At 44.1% G+C, this 21,996-nt stretch overlaps 1 protein-coding gene across 1 annotated transcript; it reads right to left on the bottom strand.

Moving 5' to 3' along the window:
- Positions 1 to 11,397: 11,397 nt before the first annotated feature.
- LOC308082079 (inositol hexakisphosphate kinase 2-like) lies at positions 11,398 to 20,017 on the bottom strand. Its single transcript, XM_080423687.1, has 5 exons — positions 19,278 to 20,017; positions 16,397 to 16,628; positions 14,540 to 14,724; positions 13,320 to 13,495; positions 11,398 to 12,856 (listed from the first exon to the last, which is right to left on the bottom strand). The coding sequence occupies exons 1-5, from the start codon at positions 19,537 to 19,539 to the stop codon at positions 12,284 to 12,286; spliced, it is 1,428 nt and encodes a 475-aa protein (XP_080279813.1). The 5' UTR covers positions 19,540 to 20,017; the 3' UTR covers positions 11,398 to 12,283.
- Between the last annotated feature and the right edge of the window lie 1,979 nt (positions 20,018 to 21,996).

The following is a 21,996-nucleotide window of genomic DNA, read 5'->3' as shown; positions in this document are numbered from 1 at the left end:
AGAGCACTTTACCTAGACATGGGATATTATATATTTGAAAATTGCTGATCTACAAGCTCACAACGCTTCGCAACCCATTGTGAGCTTGTAGATCTGCTATTTACAAAAAAATCTTGAGGGGGAAAAAGTCCAAAATGTGGATTTTTTGCAAAATATTTTTATTTGCTTTTCAAAATGTGGAATATTTTTTACACATATTTGTTAGGGGCTCCCTGCCACAAATTATAATTTCAGATGGGGGTCTGTGGAAAAATACATGAACATGTTTGAGAACCACTGGTTTAAACAGCAATCAAAACATTTGGAAACAAGCCCAAATATCAACTACATTTTAGAAAGAAGCCGCTTATAATAAGCAGACATGGCGACACTGGCATGCTGTTTGGATGTTAGGGATGTTATTGTTGGAGATCACACCCACATGGAACCTCCCCTGCCACAAGGCACCAAAGCATTCTGGGAGTTGAAGTTATAGGCAGTGATACGCTGTGGTCCCCCTGTGGTCCCCCCTGTGGTCACCCCTGGAACTTCTTCCAGGGGTGAAGTGCTCCTTTAAACCTCACCTTGTCTCAACCCTCACCTCATCTCCCATGTCTGTGTTGTAGAGAAGTCTGTCCACTAGGTGTCACTTGTGTCAACATGTTTATGACCTGATCATAAGATTGAGTGATGCTGTAGTACAGTGGTTCTCAAACATTTTGGCTTCTGTACCCCTTTTCCCTGATTTTAGAATCCAAGTACCCCCTTTACCTGACTACAATATTTTGCTTTGAAAATGTACACATTTAGGGGCGGCCATAGCTGAGTGGTTAGTGAGCCCGCCTAGGGAGCCAGAGGCCCTGGTTGCCCCAGGTACGATTCCAGGCCAGGCCAGCAAATGTGTCGATGAAATGAAATTTGTCCCTTAGCAAGACTCTTAACCCCTAATTGCTCACAGGCTCTCATTGGAAACAAGACCGCAAGGACTTTCATGAGCGGACCTGGTAAAGGAATTATCCTTATCAAAAGTCTGGTTTTGATGTTTATAATAATACCTTCCTATCTGCTTTCTATTCAATGACAGTTTTGATAGTTAATTATTTTATTTTATTAGTAGGTAGGTAGGTTCCCACAAAGTTTGTCAATGTTTTATCATTAAACAATAACTCAGAATCTGATTAAGTAAAGGTTTCTGTCCCAACAAGATTCAATTCTTCAATTCTTCTTGATGTGTTGAAGTCACTTCTCCACTTTAATTGCTTTAACACTTGTCAGTGTCTTTTTAAAACAAATATGCAAAACATTTTATTTACAGTGACAAGTTGTCACTGTAAATAAAATGTTTTGCATATTTGTTTTAAAAAGAAAAGAAAGAAAAAGAAACAGTTAAACCATGTCATGATCCAGTTATCTTTAATAGCCTACACAATGTACCCTTTGGGGAACAGAAAATAATCAACAATGTCTAGGACAGCACTCCCAATGATTATGGGAGTAGCTACTGTCCTGGACATTTATGTAGATTGTGTTTTTTGTAAGATTCAGCAGGGAGTCTTGGCTATTGTTGTATGGGGTAGAACATGTACTGAAAGACATTTGTCCCATATATAATGCGATATGGATTCAAACGGTCACAGCTGCATTTCAAATACGTTTTTTAACATCAACTTGCGCGCTGCGGCACTTGTCACCAAAACGTGCGAGAGTTGTTCTTCTCTCGGGTACAGAACACCATCTGAATTTGAAACACCTGGATGCACCCTTGTCCTTGCAGGTGATCTAGTCAGGGTTGATCAGGCCCTGACTTGCTTCATCCAGGAAAGCTGGCATGCCCGCTCTACCAGTTGCCATAGTGCCCATCAGTGCTTTTTTAAATATTTTTTACCTTAGGCATGACTCTGCCACCTCCACTGCTTTCCCCACCCTGTACACACAGATGAATGGACTCACTTAACCACTGAACCATGCTGTTATAACCGCGGTGCTGACCATAATTATACAGCAAATAGTAATGGTGTGATGATAATGAGAGCTTCAGGCTTTCTGTACCTCTTGTTGCCATGTATGCTTTCTATAACCTCCTGAGCTTACCAACAGAATTCAGCATTCAAATTATAGACACATGCGTACAAATAAATGCGTGCACAGACAACAGTGAGGCAGAGTGGGTTTCAAACACTGTCAATTTGAACGAGGCCTTTTCTTGTTTAACAAAGTTTGTATAACCAAAAATCTCCAAAATTCAGAGGGCTATTAGCATCATTTGAATTCAAGAAAAGTTGACACACTTAATGAAACACCATATAGTTCACAGTTCATAGCTGTCTGGAACACCACAATGCAGTCATTAACCATAACCATACTATAACAAGATCAAATAGAACTTTATTAATCACAGAGGGGAAATGTGGTGTATGTATAAAGACTACTACACTGTGTAAGAATGCTGTAGAACAACATGTCATTTGGAAGCCTGTCCCATTTTGTATTATTATATTGCTGGTAAAGATAAGATAATATAGCATGGGATAAGATAAGTTAAAGTGAGATATGATATAATATTCAGCAACGTGACATTATTTTTGGTAAATTGCTAGAATATATTCATCATCTTCTCTCAAAGGTTGTGCCAGGCTGCTTAAAAGACAAATTTAGCCATTTACATAATATTCTGTAACCGTTCCCAGAAAATAAACATTTGATCTGGATTTCTTATGCAAGTATACAGTATACATACATACAGTATGCTTGCCTCTTGTGATGTGAAGGGCATTTCAGACGCCCACACCACAGCCTGATGTGTGGGAAGGCGTTATGTGAAGCAGAACACAGCGATGTGGGTTCGTGGCTAACTTGCCACTATTCCTGATGATTCATCTCCCTTTCTTATTTTTATTTTGATATACAACTCAATGAAGACTGTGGTATGCTACTGTGTTGGAATTAAGTCATGTTTGTATGACTAAGAGTCAGTCAATGGGCCATTCTCATGGATGGTCAGATAGCAAAATGGCAGGAACACATACTGGGAGTTTGGAAAGAACTGGCATCAACAATAGGCTATTCACTGCTGCAATTTGTCATAAACCTGAATCTGATGATCCATAAATCCATAGTTTCACTGATATACAAACAAGTGGCAGCCTGCATATTGTGTAACAAAGTAGGCCAAAGCCCATTGAGGTTACCAGATCAGATACTTAAGGAATACACTAATCTGATTCTGTAGACACCAAAATAGTGTAGCACTGTCCTGCAGCCTTTCTTAGATTTTTTTGGTAAGCTGGTATTACTGCGTGTGTGTGTGCGTGTGTGTGTGTGTGTGTGTGTGTGTGTGTGTGTGTGTGTGTGTGTGTGTGTGTGTGTGTGTGTGTGTGTGTGTGTGTGTGTGTGTGTGTGTGTGTGTGTGTGTGTGTGTGTGTGTGTGTGTGTGTGTGTGTGTGACATGCACAGTGTCATTCCTACCTATCAGAGGTTTTCAATATTACATTGCTCGTGAGCTGATTGAATTGAGTACCAACTGACAAGCATGCGCACGTACGCACGTACGCACGCACGCACGCACGCACACAGGCACGCACGCACACAGGCAGGCAGGCACACACACACACACACACACACACACACACACACACACACACACACACACACACACACACACACACACACACACACACACACAGGTTAAGTAATAACATCTCTTAGGTTATACTTGTCAATAGGGGGTGTTATTACTGATCACTAAGTCAGTTATGTTTGAAGAGAAGGAGAAACCATGCCACAGACCTCTTCTGATCACATGCCAGATTTTGAGCAACCAAAGCCGTCTTCTTCTACCAAACAAGCCACAGTATAATCACAAGTGTTTCTCAATGCCTTTTTTACTTTTTTATTTTTTTTAGCTTAAAATCTGGAACCGTGTAATCACCAACTAATCCGATACAGACAGAAGAATATATTGCACTGTCTGGATAAGAATCAACATAACACTGTTACGATCATATCTACAGGGGTTGGTAAAAGACGATTCCAACCCCAGCATCCTTATCGTGGGGAAGGCTTTCACAGACAATAGCAGATCGACAAGCTCGACGAGCTCGACAAGCTTATTGATCGGCTACTTTCTGCAAAACCCTTCCCCACAATAACAGAAAACATAAGATACTAGTCTAGAGCCCTGAGGGACTCCAGTCAGCCATATGGGGTTTAAGTGTTTAAGGTTAGCATGTGCCTGTGGTCGTTCATTATTCTCACTTAATGGTCAGTGTAGGCTAAATGTTTTCAAAAGAGCAGACCAACCACCATCACTGGCTCTGTTATGCAACATTCTAATTATATCATGGCTGGTTTTGCCCTTCCTTTTTTCTTTGTACAGTATCTATATTGCATAGATATTGTAATACTGTATGCATTTGTAGTCTAAATCCTCATAAATTATAGCATTATGTCAACATTCTATTACCAACATACCATTTGAACCCCAGCATCCCTATTCTGGGGGGAGCGTAAGACAAAAATAGCAGATCTACAAGGTCACAGCAAGTTGTTTTGCGATGCATTGAGAGCCTGTAGATCGTCTATTTTTGGTGAAGAGATTTTATGTAGATGAAAAAAAGCAGTCCAAGTACCATTGCAACTCAGGTCTGTTTCAGTAAGACTAGAGGGTTTCAGTGGTTAGGATGTTGAAGTGGTTCTTATTGCCTAGATGTGAAATTCACTGAAATGTTGATTTTGAACTAGCTCTCAATAAACAGAACACGTTGGGAAGTGTCATTCTTTCACAATAGAATGAAAGGATTCAGATCAGTGAATTACCCTGCTCCTCATCCAGAGAGAGGACCAGCCTCAGACTGAGGCTTATGCAAAGTGAGAGGAATTCCAAAAAGTAATGACTATAGGGAGGAGCCAAGATGTGCTGCTCTGCTTCAAATTCACCTGGGTGTGTTTGTGGATGCTGATGCTTTGAAAGTAATCAAACCTGATGGACGACAAAAAAATGTGATCCTGGCAATATCTCTCTCTCTCTCACACACACACACACACACACACACACACACACACACACACACACACACACACACACACACACACACACACACACACACACACACACACACACACACACACACACACACACACACAGTTGGTTTTGAAAAGTGCTGTACAAATGTTGTTTATAATTATTATTATTATTTATTTACTGAAAAAAACATTATGAGAGTTGGAGACCTGCATTCCCCTTTTCTATGTTCCACCCTCCCCCCCTCCCCCCCTCTTTCTCAGCTCTCCTGTCACACCATCAATCAAATTATGTAACCGCTGCAGTGTGTTCTGATGCAATGATGCTGGGTAAACATTAACACCTGTCAAAACAGCCCCAGCCATTAGGCCTGTTGTATGCGGTTCTTTGACTGTCTTAGACAATTTCATGTTGACATTTATGCTGCTATATTTTTCAATTATGTTTTTAAACATAAATAAAACGTCACCAAATCATTAGGGTCTACCACGCCACTCATGTTCCAATCTATCAAGCATTTATTTGAATAAAACTGGAGGCAAAGGTACATTTGGTTATGGTAATGGTAAACCTTCTGGTGCAATACAGACAAAGGAACAACTGGTGGACGTCTGGCATGTTCTATGACAACCGTTTTAGTTTGCTTGTAAATTAAGAAACGTCATAGCCAAATTTCAGCATGCACTTTGACACAATGTTCTCTTCTGCGTTAAAGAGCAGACAGGGAGAACAGCATGAATCTGACTACCTTGACCAGACCACAGCACTGGTTTGTTTCAACAGTCCCTCACTGTTTTCACAGTCTGAGTCCTCAGCATGTTTGTCCAATGTGTGAGAGACAAATCAGACAATAGAGGAATTCTCTGATAGCAGTGCAAGGACAGAGACACAGCGTGGGAGATAGTTGAGGGTTGAAGGCACTATGGGCTCTATTCAGAGCCAGATTTGAACAAACCACTAATTAGGGATGAAGGACTAGGCAAGAGGCGTTTCCCCGCAAAATTCGGTATTCTATGGCACCCCCGTGACCCGCCAAACACCTGAGCTACCCGTTACATTATGCATAGGTGTGGTTTGGGCGTTACAATGATAAAACCAATCACCGTGCCAGAAGCCATTGCCTTTAAGAGAAGACTGCGCTAGCCGTCATCCCGATCCAATATATGCTCTAGCCTATCTACCTGTCTGCACTGTTGCCTGGTCTGATTATTATAAGCCACATTGGGCTTGTTTTCCTTCTTTTTTTTTATTTTATCCAAATACATTTTTATATTAATTTGTAGCCTATTGTGTTCACAATAAGCTTGTCATATTAGTCAGATCCGGAATAGTATATGAAAGCCATTTAAAATATGTATACTATTGGTACACACTGGCTGGTCCCAAATAATTAATTACATCATGTTGCGACAACGCTCCTACGTGGTACACAGACAAACAGTAGCACATGGGTATAATAAATTGGACAGTTTTAGGAAAGGTCTATAGCCTACAGTATGTACTCACGTTGGCTGTTATCGTTCTATTTCCACCGTTCTAATGGATTCCAGGGGTGTGTAAACATCTCTGAAGTTGCTCCATAGTTTCCTCTGAAGTGACGCAGTTAATTAAAGTTAACTTACATCCATATTGTCCCCGTTATCTTTCATCATCCACCTTTGTTCAGTAATCCCGAACAGAGCTAAACTTTAAGTTTACATCAATCAAAGCCTCTCAAATCCAGACACATTGCTGCGATGCGTATGTGCGTCGCCTATACCTACCCAAAATAACAGACATACAAGCTATCAACGGCGCTGCATCATGTCGTGTCGACAGCTACAGATCTGTTATTTTGGACAGCACAATGAGGCGCGCGCGCGCCACGGAGTAGCCTATCACTAAACCAAAAACATTACATTACGTGGTCAACAACATAGCCTACTAGACATGTAACTTGCTTGGAGCTTTTAATGCAGTGGTTCTCAACCTGTGGGTCGAGACCACAATGGAGCACCCAACGCCTGGCGAGCTTGTAGATCTGCTATTTTCACAATATTTATCTGTGGAACCGAGTCAAACAAAATGGGGGGGTCCCCAGTTCAAATATGGTTATTTTGGGGGGTCATGAACGTAGCGTTTGCATGGGAGGCGTTGTGAGCTTGTAGATCTGCTATTTTCAAATAGCTGATGTATATGTTAGAGTGCTCATGTGGCCCATAGTCGCTTGACTCGCTTCTTTTGGGCTGGTTTTCCTAGACCTGGTTGCTTGTTAGTTGTTTTTCCTCACAACACTGGCACTGATGATAACTAGACGGCAGCCGTCATAGAATCAAAATGACCCCGCTGGGAGTGGTGGTGGCGTTTGTGGTAGAGTGACCATGGGTTTGTATGAAGAGAGATAGCGCATTTGCGGTAGAGTGAGCATCGGTTTATATGAAGAGAGAGAGCGCATATGCGGTAGAGTGAGCATCGGTTTATATGAAGAGAGAGAGGCATTTGCGGTAGAGTGAGCGAGCATGGGTTTGTATAAAGAAAGAGCGCATTTCACACACAGATCATTCATATATTACCAAGATTTAATGAGAAATAAGGCTTCTTTAGAAAAATGACTGATGGGCTGGGCTGGGTCTAATTTGTCAATTATTAGTCGAGCCGGGCTGAAATATTTAGGGGATATGAAAGCTCTAGTTAGTAGTTTGAAGTGCTCATGTGGCCTTAGAGTTGCTTCTTTTTGTTTTCATAGACCTGCGACTGCGGTTGCTTATTTCTCTCCAAGGCTGGCAACACGGCTCATGGTCCAACGCACAAAGCCATTGTAGTGTCTGTGTGCACTTGACGGGTGATTTTATAAACCAGCGGGTGCTTCTAGAATCCACTATCCCCCGTCCCCAAGCCGTACCCATGTGTGTCTGTAGAATTGCAATGTGGGGGATATAGCAACAACACGCCCACGGACACACCTCCACGCGCAAATAACGGCGTCGGCATAATGGTGACGGGTAGAGCAGGTGCTAGAATAACCTATTGGGGCGGCGCAGGTCCATTATCCCGATTTAACGGGGAATTTTTGGCCTGTGAATAGAGCCCTATGTGCCCTTGACTGAGCACACCGCACAATTTCGTTATGTTCCCTTTGCTGATTTACATCCTGGATTCAGCTTCCCTGTGTGTGTGTGTGTGTGTGTGTGTGTGTGTGTGTGTGTGTGTGTGTGTGTGTGTGTGTGTGTGTGTGTGTGTGTGTGTGTGTGTGTGTGTGTGAGAGTGAGTGCGTGCGTGCGTGTGTGTGTGACATTGTGACAACTAACAGTGAAAGGGTTAAGGGTTAAAATAATTTACGCTATGGCTACACTACCCACACAAAAGTATTGAATGTATAGACTCATCATGACTCATTATGTCAATATTATTAACACGTACGCAGATATTGATCAAGGTGTGATTTAGTATTGTTAATGTACTACGCACCATTGCTGATAACTGAGTTAAGTGATCAGATTTGTGCCATAAAAGCAAATCTTCACAGATTAATTAATACTATGGTATATATAGTAAGCGTTTGAAGGACATGTTGATGCTGTCAGCTGGGATTACATTGAACCCAGAATCTAGGACACTGCTTCATTCACAGCCTAACGCAGATACTATGCAGCTGTTGCCATAGCAACAACAACCACCGTTATATAAGTGGCCTATACATGGCAATGCCAAGGGGATGGTATGGATAACACATAAACACATACTCACATACACAAACACATGCACGCACATACACACATACCACATGTGCACACAAATCATGCGATATATTTGGGCATGCACACTCAAAGATGATAGAATGAGATCATCTTCATTGCAGGTTGACAGCACCCCGGCCCAGACACAGCTCACCCCGTCTCTCTGTCTCTCTGTGTGTCTCTCTCTTTCTCTCTATCCCTTCATTTATAATTCTCTCCATCCTCCTGCAGTCACACAGCAAAGGCAAATGAAATGCATTTTCCGTTGTATGACTGATGATGATTATAAGGGCTTCTCTTATGAGTCTGTTTTAAACTCTCCCTTGTGCGTGTGTGCGCGCATGGGCGCAAACACACACACGCACGCACACACGCACGCACGCACGCACGCACGCACGCACGCACGCACGCACGCACGCACGCACGCACGCACGCACGCACGCACGCACGCACGCACGCACGCACGCACACACACACACACACACACACACACACACACACACACACACACACACACACACACACACACACACACACACACACACACACACACACACACACACACACACACACGCACGCACGCACACACACACACACACACACACACACACACACACAAACAGATCTGATCCACCATGTGACTGTCTACAGTCCTGACCGTGCACTAGATGAGGTCAGAGTGTCAATCCTGGCTCAACAAACAAGCTGTCCCTGTCCTAGATTGTCACAGAGTAAGTGGGTTACAGTATCAAATATCTGACTGCAATTGACAATGAGCTCTGGCAAATAATAAAAGTAATAATAATAGTAATAAGATACAGGCAAATAATAGTGCTGTATATCTTCATATTATGTGAGGTGAAAACCGTTCCTTTTGATTATTATAAAATATATATATAGATGTTTAGTGAAAATAGCCGATCTGCAAACAATGCGACGCGTTATGAGCTTGAAGATCTGCTATTTTCACTACTTTTATTCGACAATCTTGCATGATGAAATGGGCATTCATTTACAAAAAAACGTACAAAGTTGAAATAGGGTGATACGAGGTTTCGACAGCAACGATATATTTAAGTATATAGTTACTTACAAATACTTTTTTGTAATATTTTGTAATGTAATTCATTAGTTAATCGATAATTGCTAATTAGTGACTGTATAACTAGTCATTTTCCATCTTTTGTAGTAGTATATATCCCGGAGTAACGTTGGAGACAGTATGTTCTAATCTAGACCCTAGAGAGAGAGGGAGACGCTAATGGTTCCTCCACACACACACTGTGTCTATTGAAGAGCCATTCCCTGAGCAGACCAGCGGTCCCGCATCTCACGCTGCATGGTGACTCATGCTGTGTGTGCCGTGGTGCACGTACGTGCATGCTCCAGGCTGACTGGGGTTTCTTTCTGCCTCGGACTGGTTGGGAGCTGGGAGGGACTGGCTGAGAGAGACCATAGACTGGGATGATGATGACATAAGACAGAGTGCACACTCACATCTAGCAACTCATCACACGCCAGTCAGTCGTCCTCCTGCTGCTGCTGCTGCTGCTGCTGCAGCACAAGTCTGTGTCGTCCATGAGATGCGTGTCTGAGCTGGAGTAGGATAAACAAGGCTTTGGATATTTATAGTCTAATCTCCCTGTCTTGGTTTCTGCAAAGCAGCAGTACAACTCAACTAAACAATGCACACTGCACACTACAGCATATGAATGTATGTATGTATGTATGTATGTATTTTATGTATACATACATATATATAAATACACACAGAGAGAAAGAGATCTAAATACTGTAAATGTGTATAAAATGGACACAGTCAGCCAGCATAACCCGAGGGACATCGTTTCCAATGGGCATCGGCCTAGTATAGCTATATAATTTAGAAAATGCTAAAACTAACTTTATTTTATAACAAAGACAAGCATACAGAACGATTATATGATTATTAAAATCCAATTTGATAAATTTGCAGCCTTTATCGTTTCAGCCCATATATATATATATATATATATATATACTGAACTCCAGTTAATTTAAGTCGAGAGTTGACTTGAAACCTTATACAGATGAATATCGAGGATTTTACAGTGCGTGGCTTGATTTAACTTGTTTTTCCTCTCAGCAGGTGGTGAGACTGGCTGTCTACTGTGTCTAGCAATATTAGGTTGCAGTCCTGTCATCATCTTCCAAGCTATCTGCAGAGAACTTAATCAACGTTTCATCACGAGCCGGCTGGAACTTTGCCTGCACCAGTGTTGCTCAACCGGTTTTGTCAAATCATTGGCAAAAACGCTTTTAATTTTAATGATAAAACATTAACATAAAATGGATTGTTTTCTTTAAAACCTTGAAAAGTGAGTTTTCATTGTGATACTGCTAAGTAGGAATTTGAAGTATACTATGCTAGTTCCATTGATTCAAGCCAGAACACCTAACATGCTCCGACAATGCACGCAGCACACCCATCTGACCACTTAATGGTCAAACTCTTTTGAGATTTTCAAGTGGACTCACTCACTCTCACAAACACACACACACACACACACACACACACACACACACACTTAAGATTTTTTTCAGCAGCCATGAGCCTGTGGGTTGTCACTGTGTACAACAGTTACAATTCTTTTCTCTTGGAGTCCTGGTAATGTTTTCATTGTAAAGGAAAAAAAAGGACAGTTTAGCTCAAACCATGTGTTTATTTATCCTCCAACAAACTGTGGACAACACAGATAGCAACAAGAGGTATTTGAACATGTCAAATAACAAAATTAATATCATTATCGTAACATTAATAACATGGAATGTAGTATTCTCCATTCACGTTCTTTATTTAAAATGTTTAGTTTATTTTAGGAAACATCTCAAATAAATAAATATCTCTAAAGCATGTCTCTGATACCTATATGAATATAGTCTCTTTAAATGGGAAGGAACAGGGAGGGTAAAATGAACAGACAGAGAATAAAGATGGAGGGCCGATATAAATGTACCTTTCCTCCCAATTAACTGCCTATTATGTTTAACAAATAAAACTCCAGTTTTCTTCAATATTCCTGTTACACTGATAGTCTGCCATGTGTGTGTGTGCGAGAGCTTTCTTTGGAATAGGACACAGGGAAACCATGCTCAGTCTTGAACTTTTCCAAGGTTTATTTGGCGGTTTTGTTGTCGTTGATGAACAGGGTTAAAATGTTTCAAACGGCGGAGAGGGACAGTGTGAAAATCACAGTCAGTTAAAACACGACGATCACGGGCTGCTCGTCTTTCACCCCCTTAGATAGAAACAATGGAACACAAAAATACCACGAGAAGCACTGACGACAGAAACCAGGAGACCTCGAAGAAAAGGTTTCTCTCCCTTCCCTACACAAACCAAGTTCTGATGTTTTCTTCCAGGGGATATGAAGAGAGAACAAGAGTGTATAAAACACATATATAACTGTGCAAGTGCAGGTTTGTCAGTGTGCATTGTGTGTGTGTGTGTGTGTGTGTGTGTGTATATGTGTGTGTATGTGTGTGTGTGTGTGCACGTGCGCACACACATGCTAGTCTTGTTCCAAGTCTAGTCTGTGCTCTGGTCCTCCATCTGGGAAATGATGGTGATCAAGTTCTGGAGGCCAAAGATGTATCCGCTGTCCTGGCCCTCGTGGACCACACTGTCCTCCCCGTAGTGACGGCAGGTAGTGTGGGCAAAGTCGATCATCCTGACGTCCACTAAGGGGCAGGAGGAGGACGTGTTACCACTGCCGCTGGGCGCGGAGGAGCAGTGAGGAAAAGCGAGTGCACCTTCATCCTCAACCCCTGCACCTTCTTCCTCTCCCCCCTGTTCCTCTACTTCCTCCTCCTCCTCTTCTTCGGAGAGGCCATCCTCCGCATGCGGGCGCGCACGTGTCCGTCGGGGCTCACCATCATAGATGATGAGCAGTGAGCTGGAGTAGAAGCGGTAGGACTCGCAGGCCTCCAGGGCAGCCTGCATCTCCCTCAGCCGGCACAGCACCGGGGAGATGAGCTCACGGCGCATGCGCTGCCCATTGTGGAAGAACTGGAACAGGGCTTCCTTGAAGCCCGTCAGGGTCAGCTTGCGGCCGTGGTACTTGTTCATGAACATCAGCTGGCCCGAGCTGGACTGATACACCTGGGGAGGGATGAACAGTAAACGGTAAAATAAATGTTTGTAATCAGGCATTTCAGAAGAGAACACATGATGTTAACAAGCTCCTACAAGAGGCTTTAATTCAAATTCACCCCTGAATTTCTTCCAGCTGGAGCCCCTGCATGTTAGCCCGCGTATTGCACTTTTCCACATGAGCCACACAGTATGGCATGGCAAACATTTGATCTGACCCACATTGAACAACATGGGATGTTTTCCATCGATCAATGGTCAACAGTATTGCATTGCCATTATAAGTATCTATGCCAGAGGGGTAAAGAAGGTCAGTATATTGTGGCCTGGTGCGGATGCAGGTCAGTTGGTAGTGGAGAGTGCAAAAAAGGGTGCCATGCCGTCCTGTGCCATACCATGTGGATGATGTGGAGAAATGGCACACATTGGTGTTCAAAACATCTCCATGGGAGACAGTTGGCTTGGAGCCTACCTGCATGCCACAGAGACGGACTCCGATGGAAGCGGACGTGCTCTGCTGACATTTGCGGATCTGCATGGCTTTCTTCTCTTCGGAGGCATCGTCTCCGTGCTGCCGCGTGCCCATCTTAAGGTCCAACACGCATGGCAACTTGTGACGCCATGTGAGATTCTCTAGGAGGATGAATTCTGGGAAAACTGAGTCAAGGAGGTTTTGAAGGGAGGAAGCATTGAAGTGCTTCCTTGTGGGTTTAATGAATGGAGAATCACCGTTCTTCAACTTACATTTCTGCATCATAGCGTTATAAGCTGAGTCAGCAATACAAAACGAAGGTTCCTCCTCATATGCTTGACTCATATTAGTTGACGATTTACTGCATTCTCTACGTTATGAATATGCCATAGATATAAAGTACAGATGAGTCATAAGTGCCCGGGCCCTATTTCCATGTCGACAGCCCCCTACTTTGCTGGACGATGCGTCAAAGAGGCCCTCGTTGAATCGATTACCTTGTCTTTCATGTTTGGACACGCCGTGCAATTAACACATTCCATGCCAGACGTTAATCTCATAATGTACTCACCAGTGCCAACGTGTTATTGTTGTTTTTTTGTTTTTTTCACGTCGCCATAGATCTTGTTAAAATCCTTAAGATTGAGCCGTGCACTGTCTGTTTACATCCGCGAGATCTCACTGAATCTACCAGTGAAAACCACGTGTCAAACGGACCTCCATGGTTGTAGTTAGAGCGGATTACATTAAACAGTGATATGCGAGGAGAAAAAACTACAGGAAGAGAATTGAGTTTCAGTGTGCGCTTTAGAATGGGGGCCGACGTGATCGGCAAAACCGGATCCCAAATAATTCTGTTTCCGGTCTTCAAACCGGAACCGGAAATGGATCAAAAAAATTCGAAAGTGCACCTGGGAAAAAATCAACGCGAATCGGCGGTTTGCGTAGATCTACGCGACTGGCACGCTGCGGCTTTAAATAGGTTCGCGTAGATCTACGCGATTGGCATTCAATGTGTTAATGCGAAATATCCGCTCCATACATTATTTCTATAGTTAACAGCCATCTTCATAAATGCAACACCACTATGAGAGTGCTTTAGAAATCAGACCCCACAAAGGCAAAGAAATAGATACCCAGGTGCTATATTGAATAACACAGACCTCTCAGCTCACAGTCAACCACGGCTGTGTCCAGTGCTCTGGTCAGTGAAAGGATACTGTACTGGTTGCGATGCTTGGCGTTGTCCTTCATCCTCTGCAGTTGCTGCTGGTGACACTTGAGGCTCCAGGGGTTGTGCCTGAGCTGTGGCACAGCGTTGCTGTGGCTCTGCTCCAGCGTGTAATAGAGCAAATCCGCCTGCTGCAACCACTCTATTTCCATTTCCTTCTGGAGCTTGTGACTGCTGGGAATCACAGAGAGAAACTTGTCAGTACCACACGGAGCAGAATTCTATGGCCTATCTATGTTCCAACTGGCAGCCAAAATCTGATGTTTGACATATCCAGACTGGAATCAGATTGCATTCATCAAGTATTTAGACAAAGAAAAAGAAAAAACAATACCATATTGGAAAAACAGAGCCACTAGTTAGCCACCAATTCTTACTGTGTGTTTGTGACAGAGTACATCATTTGGGCAGATCATTTCAAAGCCATGTGTGTATGTATGGGTGTGCAGTGTGCACTGTCCATGGACATGCGTGGACTACTTGTATAACAATGTGGACATAACCTTGGCCTGACTGACATGGCAGGATGTCATTGTATGTTAGTGTCATCACTCTGTTAGTGTCTATGTTATTGTCAATGACTTGTGTCATTACGTCAAACAAACATCAGATTGGTAAAGTGCGGGAAACTATGAAGGAACTGGAATAAAAGTGTCATTGCCATGTAGTATCCCAGATCATTTAATGCAACACCTGTCTGTTTTCCAACATCATTTTGAGCATGAATGTAACTCACATTGCCTAGTCTGTCAATACACCAACACCTCCTACGCTAACATGGTAACGGGTCCCTGATAGGGCTGTCACGAATCACCATCATGACATTTTTGTTGCCGATTAATTGTTGAACAAATAATTGCGATTAACAATTTAATTGTGTTTTTGGCATTGGAACATATCTTCTATTAAATGATTATAATGATTCAGCCAAAACTATATAAGGAGTTTCCAATGCATGCAGCTACACTCAAATGTGGAAACTAACCTCGCAAACAAATCATTCAGCTCCATATATGAGCACAAAAGGGAGAAAGCAGAGCCCATATATGGGCATATACTGATTGACATCAGCGATCTCCATATATGGGCATAAAAGGGACAAGGACTGACAGATCCGGTTGTCCAGAGCCACAGATCCGACCGCTATGCCCATATATGGTCATGTGCATATATGGGACCGACCGACTTCAAACTCGGTACGCGCAGCGGCAAGGACTCAAGCGAGTGGGGTGCCCGCCATTGAATAGTTCGGATATCCAGTTGTCCAGAACCACCGATCCAACCAATATTGCAATATTTGGGCATATACTGATGACATCAGGGTACTTCATATATGGGCATAAAGGGACATGGGCTGACAGATAGAGATCTCCATATATGGGCATAAAAGGGACACATGTAGACAGACAGAAACAGACATCTCCATATATGGGCACAAAAGCGACACAGACAGGTACAGTACAACGGGTACTCTGACAAAAGCCCCCGACACTATTCAGAGACATAGGATTTTCAAACTAAAATTACACAGTGCAGATTTGACAAATAACTTGTCAAAACATATCATGTTGTACTAAGGCCAAAACAGGCATGTATTTAATAATTTTTTAAATTGTGGAAAATAGCAGATCTACAAGCACGCGACGAGTTGTGAGCCTGTATATTGCCATTTCCGCACATTTTCAACAGATTAATTTATACAGATGAGTACAGATGACACGATTATGAAGATAATTAAAAATAAAATTGCGATTATCTCAAATTATTGCAATCAGGCAATTACAAAATAATCGAGACAGGCCTAATCCCTGAAAGCGTGGCGCATGCACGCTCGTAATGTTCTCACCTCTTGTCCTTGTCTTTGCGGGAGTGGCGGCTTCGGACGTCTTTGCTGCAGTTATCATCCGTGAGCATGGGGGAAGCAGTCTTTTTGACCCGCTTGAGCATTTTGCTCTTGGGCTCGCAGTCATCCGAGAGGTCATTGTTCTCCAGGTCCCCGGCCAGGTCGCTGCGGAGGGGGTATGCGATGAGGCACAGGGTCCCCTCCTCGTCCTCCTCGAAGCTCACCGACACCACACCTGAGAGAGAGAGAGACGGAGAGATGAAGACGCATTCAAAGGAAGTCTAAAATCTGCATAATTGAAGGGGATGATTTAATTTAACTCTCACAGAGCGTATTCCCAACATCAGAGGACAATACAAGCCTTAAGATCAAAGTGTCTCTTACCCCCTTTTTATTTTCGCTCTGCAGCACAGTTACTTACAGAACAGCTTGTGCCTGCAGCCACGTCTGTTAGACACCTGACAGAAAAACCAACAAGACCTGGAAAACACTAGCACAGAGACACTGACCTCTGAAAGAGAGGATGTGTGCATATCGACTTGTGTGCAGTCACTTCTCTCTTTATGCGACAGCCCCCTCCGTCCACCCACCCACATATTAAATTTTCTTCAGAAGCAAGCAGAAAAATACACGACACAAATGACTCGAGGCTACAACATAATTACCATAATGTCATTTATTAAATCTAATTGCGAGCATGACATATCACATAGAGCATGATGTAGATACAAGTGTATAGAATCCCACAGTCCAACAACAAGCAACACTTAAAAACAATTGGAGTGGACAGATCTGATAAAGATAACCACCATAGCTTTGGCTGCAGACATTAAAGTACACCAAATAACAAATTGCATTCCATTGCAGAAGCACTCTATAAAGTAACTGCGGATACCCAGTCATACCTCATGTTAAAGTACTGTATGGGTACAGAACATGTAAAGACAAAGAGCAGAGAAGGAGGATCGAGAAAATACATTGCAGATCATACGCAACTGTGTAAACAACGCTGACATAGGAAACAAAGGGTTGGTGAGGCTGCAATGAAATCTGTTCTTGGCAGAGAGAGAGAGAGAGAGAGAAAGAAAGAAAGAAAGAAAGAAAGACAGACAGACAGACGAGGCAAAACTAAATAAAATAACATCTTGCGACCATGCAAGCATTTCTGAATGATTTTGGAATCCTTGTAGAAGAACAGTTTTGGCAAACACTGCTAATGACCATATTCACCTTTCCCACTGGAGACAAAAGTGAAAATAATACCATTTAATAACACTTAAAGGTAATGTGCCTGTGGTTAAAGGGGATGAACGGTGGCAGGCGAGCTTGAGGACATAGGCTAATTGGCAGTAATATGCTGTGAACACAAGGGCAGGGTCTTTAGGACAGTACATTCCGCCTCGGCAGGCATCTGCATGTACCTGTACTGAATGTCACTCACTGCATGGAGGATTTAACTCCCGTTTAATGAGGAACAATGAAAAACATACTGAACTGCATAGTGTACATGAGGATGTTTCAGGTAAAACACTTTTCCACCACGTAAAGCATTTATGATGATATTGAGTCCATGAACAAACAAAGGCCTTGTGTCTTTGACTGGTCTGACATGTTACACCAGTCTACCAGCATTTCTTGAAAAAACACAACAAAAATAATTGTCTGTGGGTGTCTGTGTGTGTGTGTGTGTGTGTGTGTGTGTGTGTGTGTGTGTGTGTGTGTGTGTGTGTGTGTGTGTGTGTGTGTGTGTGTGTGTGTGTGTGTGTGTGTGTGTGTGTGGGAGGGGGGGGGGGTATATACCCAGAGGTATTTGAAGGCTGGTAGCCAGCCAGTCCTTTTCTTGTGACCTCACAGCCTCTTCCATCTACGGATCTCTTTTCCCCTGGTCATCGGATCCGAGCAGGATAGGATTCTGGCCTCGTCTCATTTTCACCATGCTGCTGGTGGAACGCTGAACAGGGTTGTGATCTGTGCACTGGACAGGGAAACACTAGCACCCTCCTGTCTGCTTACCTGACCTGACGTCTCATCCCGTGCCCCCCTCACCCGCAGGCTGGTGTGGTTCACCAACGGGCCAAAGCCAGGGGACAACTTAGTGCTATATCACTTGCTGCCCCCCTGTGGCCAGGGCCACTATTGCACATGATGAAGACACCTGAACAGAAGAATTACCCCTGCAGCAAATTCAGTGCCTTTTAAAGGTTGAACTTTCAACATGGTGTATGTAACACACGCATGCAGATACCTCGGTTCTTCTAGAGCAGTGGTTCTCAAAGTGGATTCCAGGGATGGGTTCCTTTAGGGGGGTCTAAATGGACCCTTACAACTAAGTCTGTAACTCTGACAGTATACAAATGGAACCAAATGGACCCGTCCTTGAAGTTTATAAGTTTGAGAACCATTGCTCTAGAGCAGTGGTTCTCAAACTTTTTCATGTCAAGGACCCCCAAATTGACACTTATTAGCCCGCGGACCCCCATTTCAAAAGATATGCCAGGGACCCCCATAAGAGAAGATTTTTTACAGCTCTAGCAGTGATTCTCAACCATTTTAATTTCAAGGACCCACAGTTTGACATGCATTCCCCCATGTAATGGCATTTCTATCACTTGGACCGCAATTTATATTGTAAAATCTATGTCAATTTAACTCTGAGAGTGTACAAATGTGTACACTCTCAGAGTTACAGACCCATAAGGGTCCATTTGGTTCCTAATCTATCATTTAGCTGGGGACCCCCTGGCCCCTGGAACTCCCTCAAGGACCCCTGGGGGTCCCCGGACCACACTTTGAGAACCAATGCTCTAGATAGCACTGGATAGTGAAACAACACAGCCTCATCATCACCACGGAGGCTGTCTTTGCCTTGCCCCTGGACACTTACCTCTGTATTGGGGGGTGAACTTCCTCATGGCCGCGGGCAGGCTCTTGTAGAACTGGTGCTCGCGGGGGATGAGGGGCTTGCAGATGGTCTGCTCGCCGAAGCGCAGCACGCAGGAGTGTCCGCCCACCTGGTGGACGAAGGGCTCAAGCATCACGCCTTTCTCCACGTAGCGCTGCTGCTGCATCTTCTGCTGCTCGGCCTCCTCCATGGCCTCCTGGGCCTCCATGGCCTCCTGGGCCTGCGCCTCCACGGCCGGACTCATCCTCCTCTGGCTCTTCTGACCGCGCTGCCGCGAGCATTAGCCTCCTTCCTTTTTATGCACGCACACACTCACGCTCACACACCGCCGTAGTCGCGCACGCACTCGCACTCGCTCACGCACGCATGCAGATAGAATAGAACTAGGGGGGTCCTTGTTGTTGTGGATCTCACGATCTCAGCAGGATGTCGTCCGTGTAACCTAGCGTCGACGATGGCCGATCGGTTACTAGACCCTTGCTTCCTTCCGTGTGTACGGCGTGTTCTTTTAACGTCGTGGATCCGTTGTTCGTCGATGCGGGGAGGATTTCTGCCCGGCCGAAAGACAACATGAAAACGTAAGAGAGACAAAGAGGAGGAAGAGAGGAGAGTTACACAGAAAGAAAGGAACTAAAAGCTATGTGTATGTCCTTGTCCGTTGGGTTTTAAATTCTACCAGGGCTGCTGCTGCAGTGTCTCCGCTGAAGGCTAACAACCGTCTGACAGGCTGACAGCTCTGCCTCTGCACTGCCTCACCAATGGTAGAGCCTGACACTGGGCCCGCCTCTAAATCAGCCCCACCAATGGTAGAGCTTCCACCAGCCTGACACTTGGGCCCGCATCTAAATTTCTCACCAATGGTAGGCCTGATACTGGGCCCGTCTGTCCTGCTGCTCCTGATTGGTGGATTGGGGCTGATTATCATCCCCGATCCCACCAATCAGGAGAAGCAGGAGTGTGTTGTTGGGTGGTAACCCTTCGAGGGCTCTGGAGAGAGAGCGAGAGAGAGAGAGAGAGAGAGAGAGAGAGAGAGAGAGCAAACAAAGAGAGAGGGGGGCTGGGGTTGGGGGCAGTGGTGGGAGAAACAAAAAAGCAGCATAATAACAGCGAGCGCGAGAGGGAGGGAGAGCAAAGCTGAGCTCAGCTGTTTATGAACTCAACGGTTTTTCCTCTCTCAGTGTGGTGGTAGGGTTTTAAACAGCCTGACTTAACCAAAGAGAGAGAGAGAGAGAGAGAGAGAGAGAGAGAGAGAGAGAGAGAGAGAGAGAAAGGATATACAAGGTAAACAAGGTTGTTAAATTAATGCAGGTGGAGTGATCACGTGAAGAGTAAACATGGCAACAACAGGCAGTTGATTTCAACCCTCAGTGCTTGTTGTCACAATGTGTGTGTGCTCAAACTGAGAAGCCTGGGCTGAATGACAAAACACAGCTTTGACAGAACGTGATTTATGACATGGTGTGAAATAAGGGTGCCCTCTTTTAGAAGTTAAACATGAGCGCATGGCTTCAGCAGTACCAGAGGGCTTCTGTTCCATGCTTGCACGTTTTCCTTGCAGATTTTACCTTACTCTACTATTTGGATTTTTAGCAGTAGTGCATTTCCATTGATTTGATACTAAAGAATTAGAAAAAAAGCTGAGCTCCCCCTGTCGCCAGGCAGTCCTGACAACACAGGCCGCCACACAGGAATACCTCTATGGACAGTCTGCTGCTACTGTCCTCAAACTGCCACCTATGTTTGCATTGCATGCCTGATAAATGATGTCTCACCTGCCCGAGACGCTATACACTATGTACTATGCACAAAGGTCTACAGCGTATGACCTATATTTGCGACTATTCTATTGCTGCACTTCATGTATATAGCTGCTGCTATTTTTATGTATGTATGTACTGTATGTATCTTACTCTACTCATATCAGGAATATTTGGAATATCTGACCTGTTTCCCTGTTCTTTCTTTCTTTCTTTCTTTCTTTCTTTCTTTCTTTCTTTATCTCTATTCTTCCTCCCTCTCCTGAAAACTACGATGGGATTGGAGAGCGCTGACTAGCCGACAACAACTCGGGAGGGACTCCTGGATCGCTGCCCTCCACCCCCTCCTGTCTAGTATCAGGTACTTGAGCTCTGCAGTGTTGTCACACCACAGTGTGTCTATGTAGGTGGTTCGCCTCTTTCCCCTCCTAGCTGTGCCTTTGGCTTGGCTCCCAAAATGTCACGTTGCTTGCTACCTCCTTGCTATACCAGTTCCACGTGCCTGACACAGTGCCCAGCCAGCCTCATCCGTCTCTCTCTCTGACCTTGTCTGTGACCCACGGGTCCACGTTTCTGATGGGGTCCACCCATGTGACATCTAGTACCATTCATAGCATTCTTGTGTAGACGCCATCGGCTTTTTACTACTGTACTTAGTGTACTATGCGACCATCCATGTCTAGGCTCTGTACAGCAGTACTAACTCCAATGTTTCCACAAACAGCCGCCTCTTGAGGTCATCTCCCAGGCATTCCAGTCAAGTGCCTCCAGGCAGTCCAGGCACCAAGATATTTGAAGTCTTTGACTACCTCGAGCACCGTCCCTCTGGCAGTGGCAATGGTTTCGTCCTCCGTGTTGAATGCCATTACTTTTGTTTTCTTGTCATTGAGCTTGAGGCCGATCTTCCTGCACTCCCTTTCTACTGCCAGAAGTAGTTCTCTTCC

The sequence above is a fragment of the Gymnoscopelus braueri genome, assembly GCF_963280865.1.
Source record: "Gymnoscopelus braueri genome assembly, chromosome: 3".
Taxonomy (NCBI): Eukaryota; Metazoa; Chordata; class Actinopteri; order Myctophiformes; family Myctophidae; genus Gymnoscopelus; species Gymnoscopelus braueri.
Note: the sequence above shows the minus strand (reverse complement) of the source record. Positions and strands in the feature narration are given on the sequence as shown.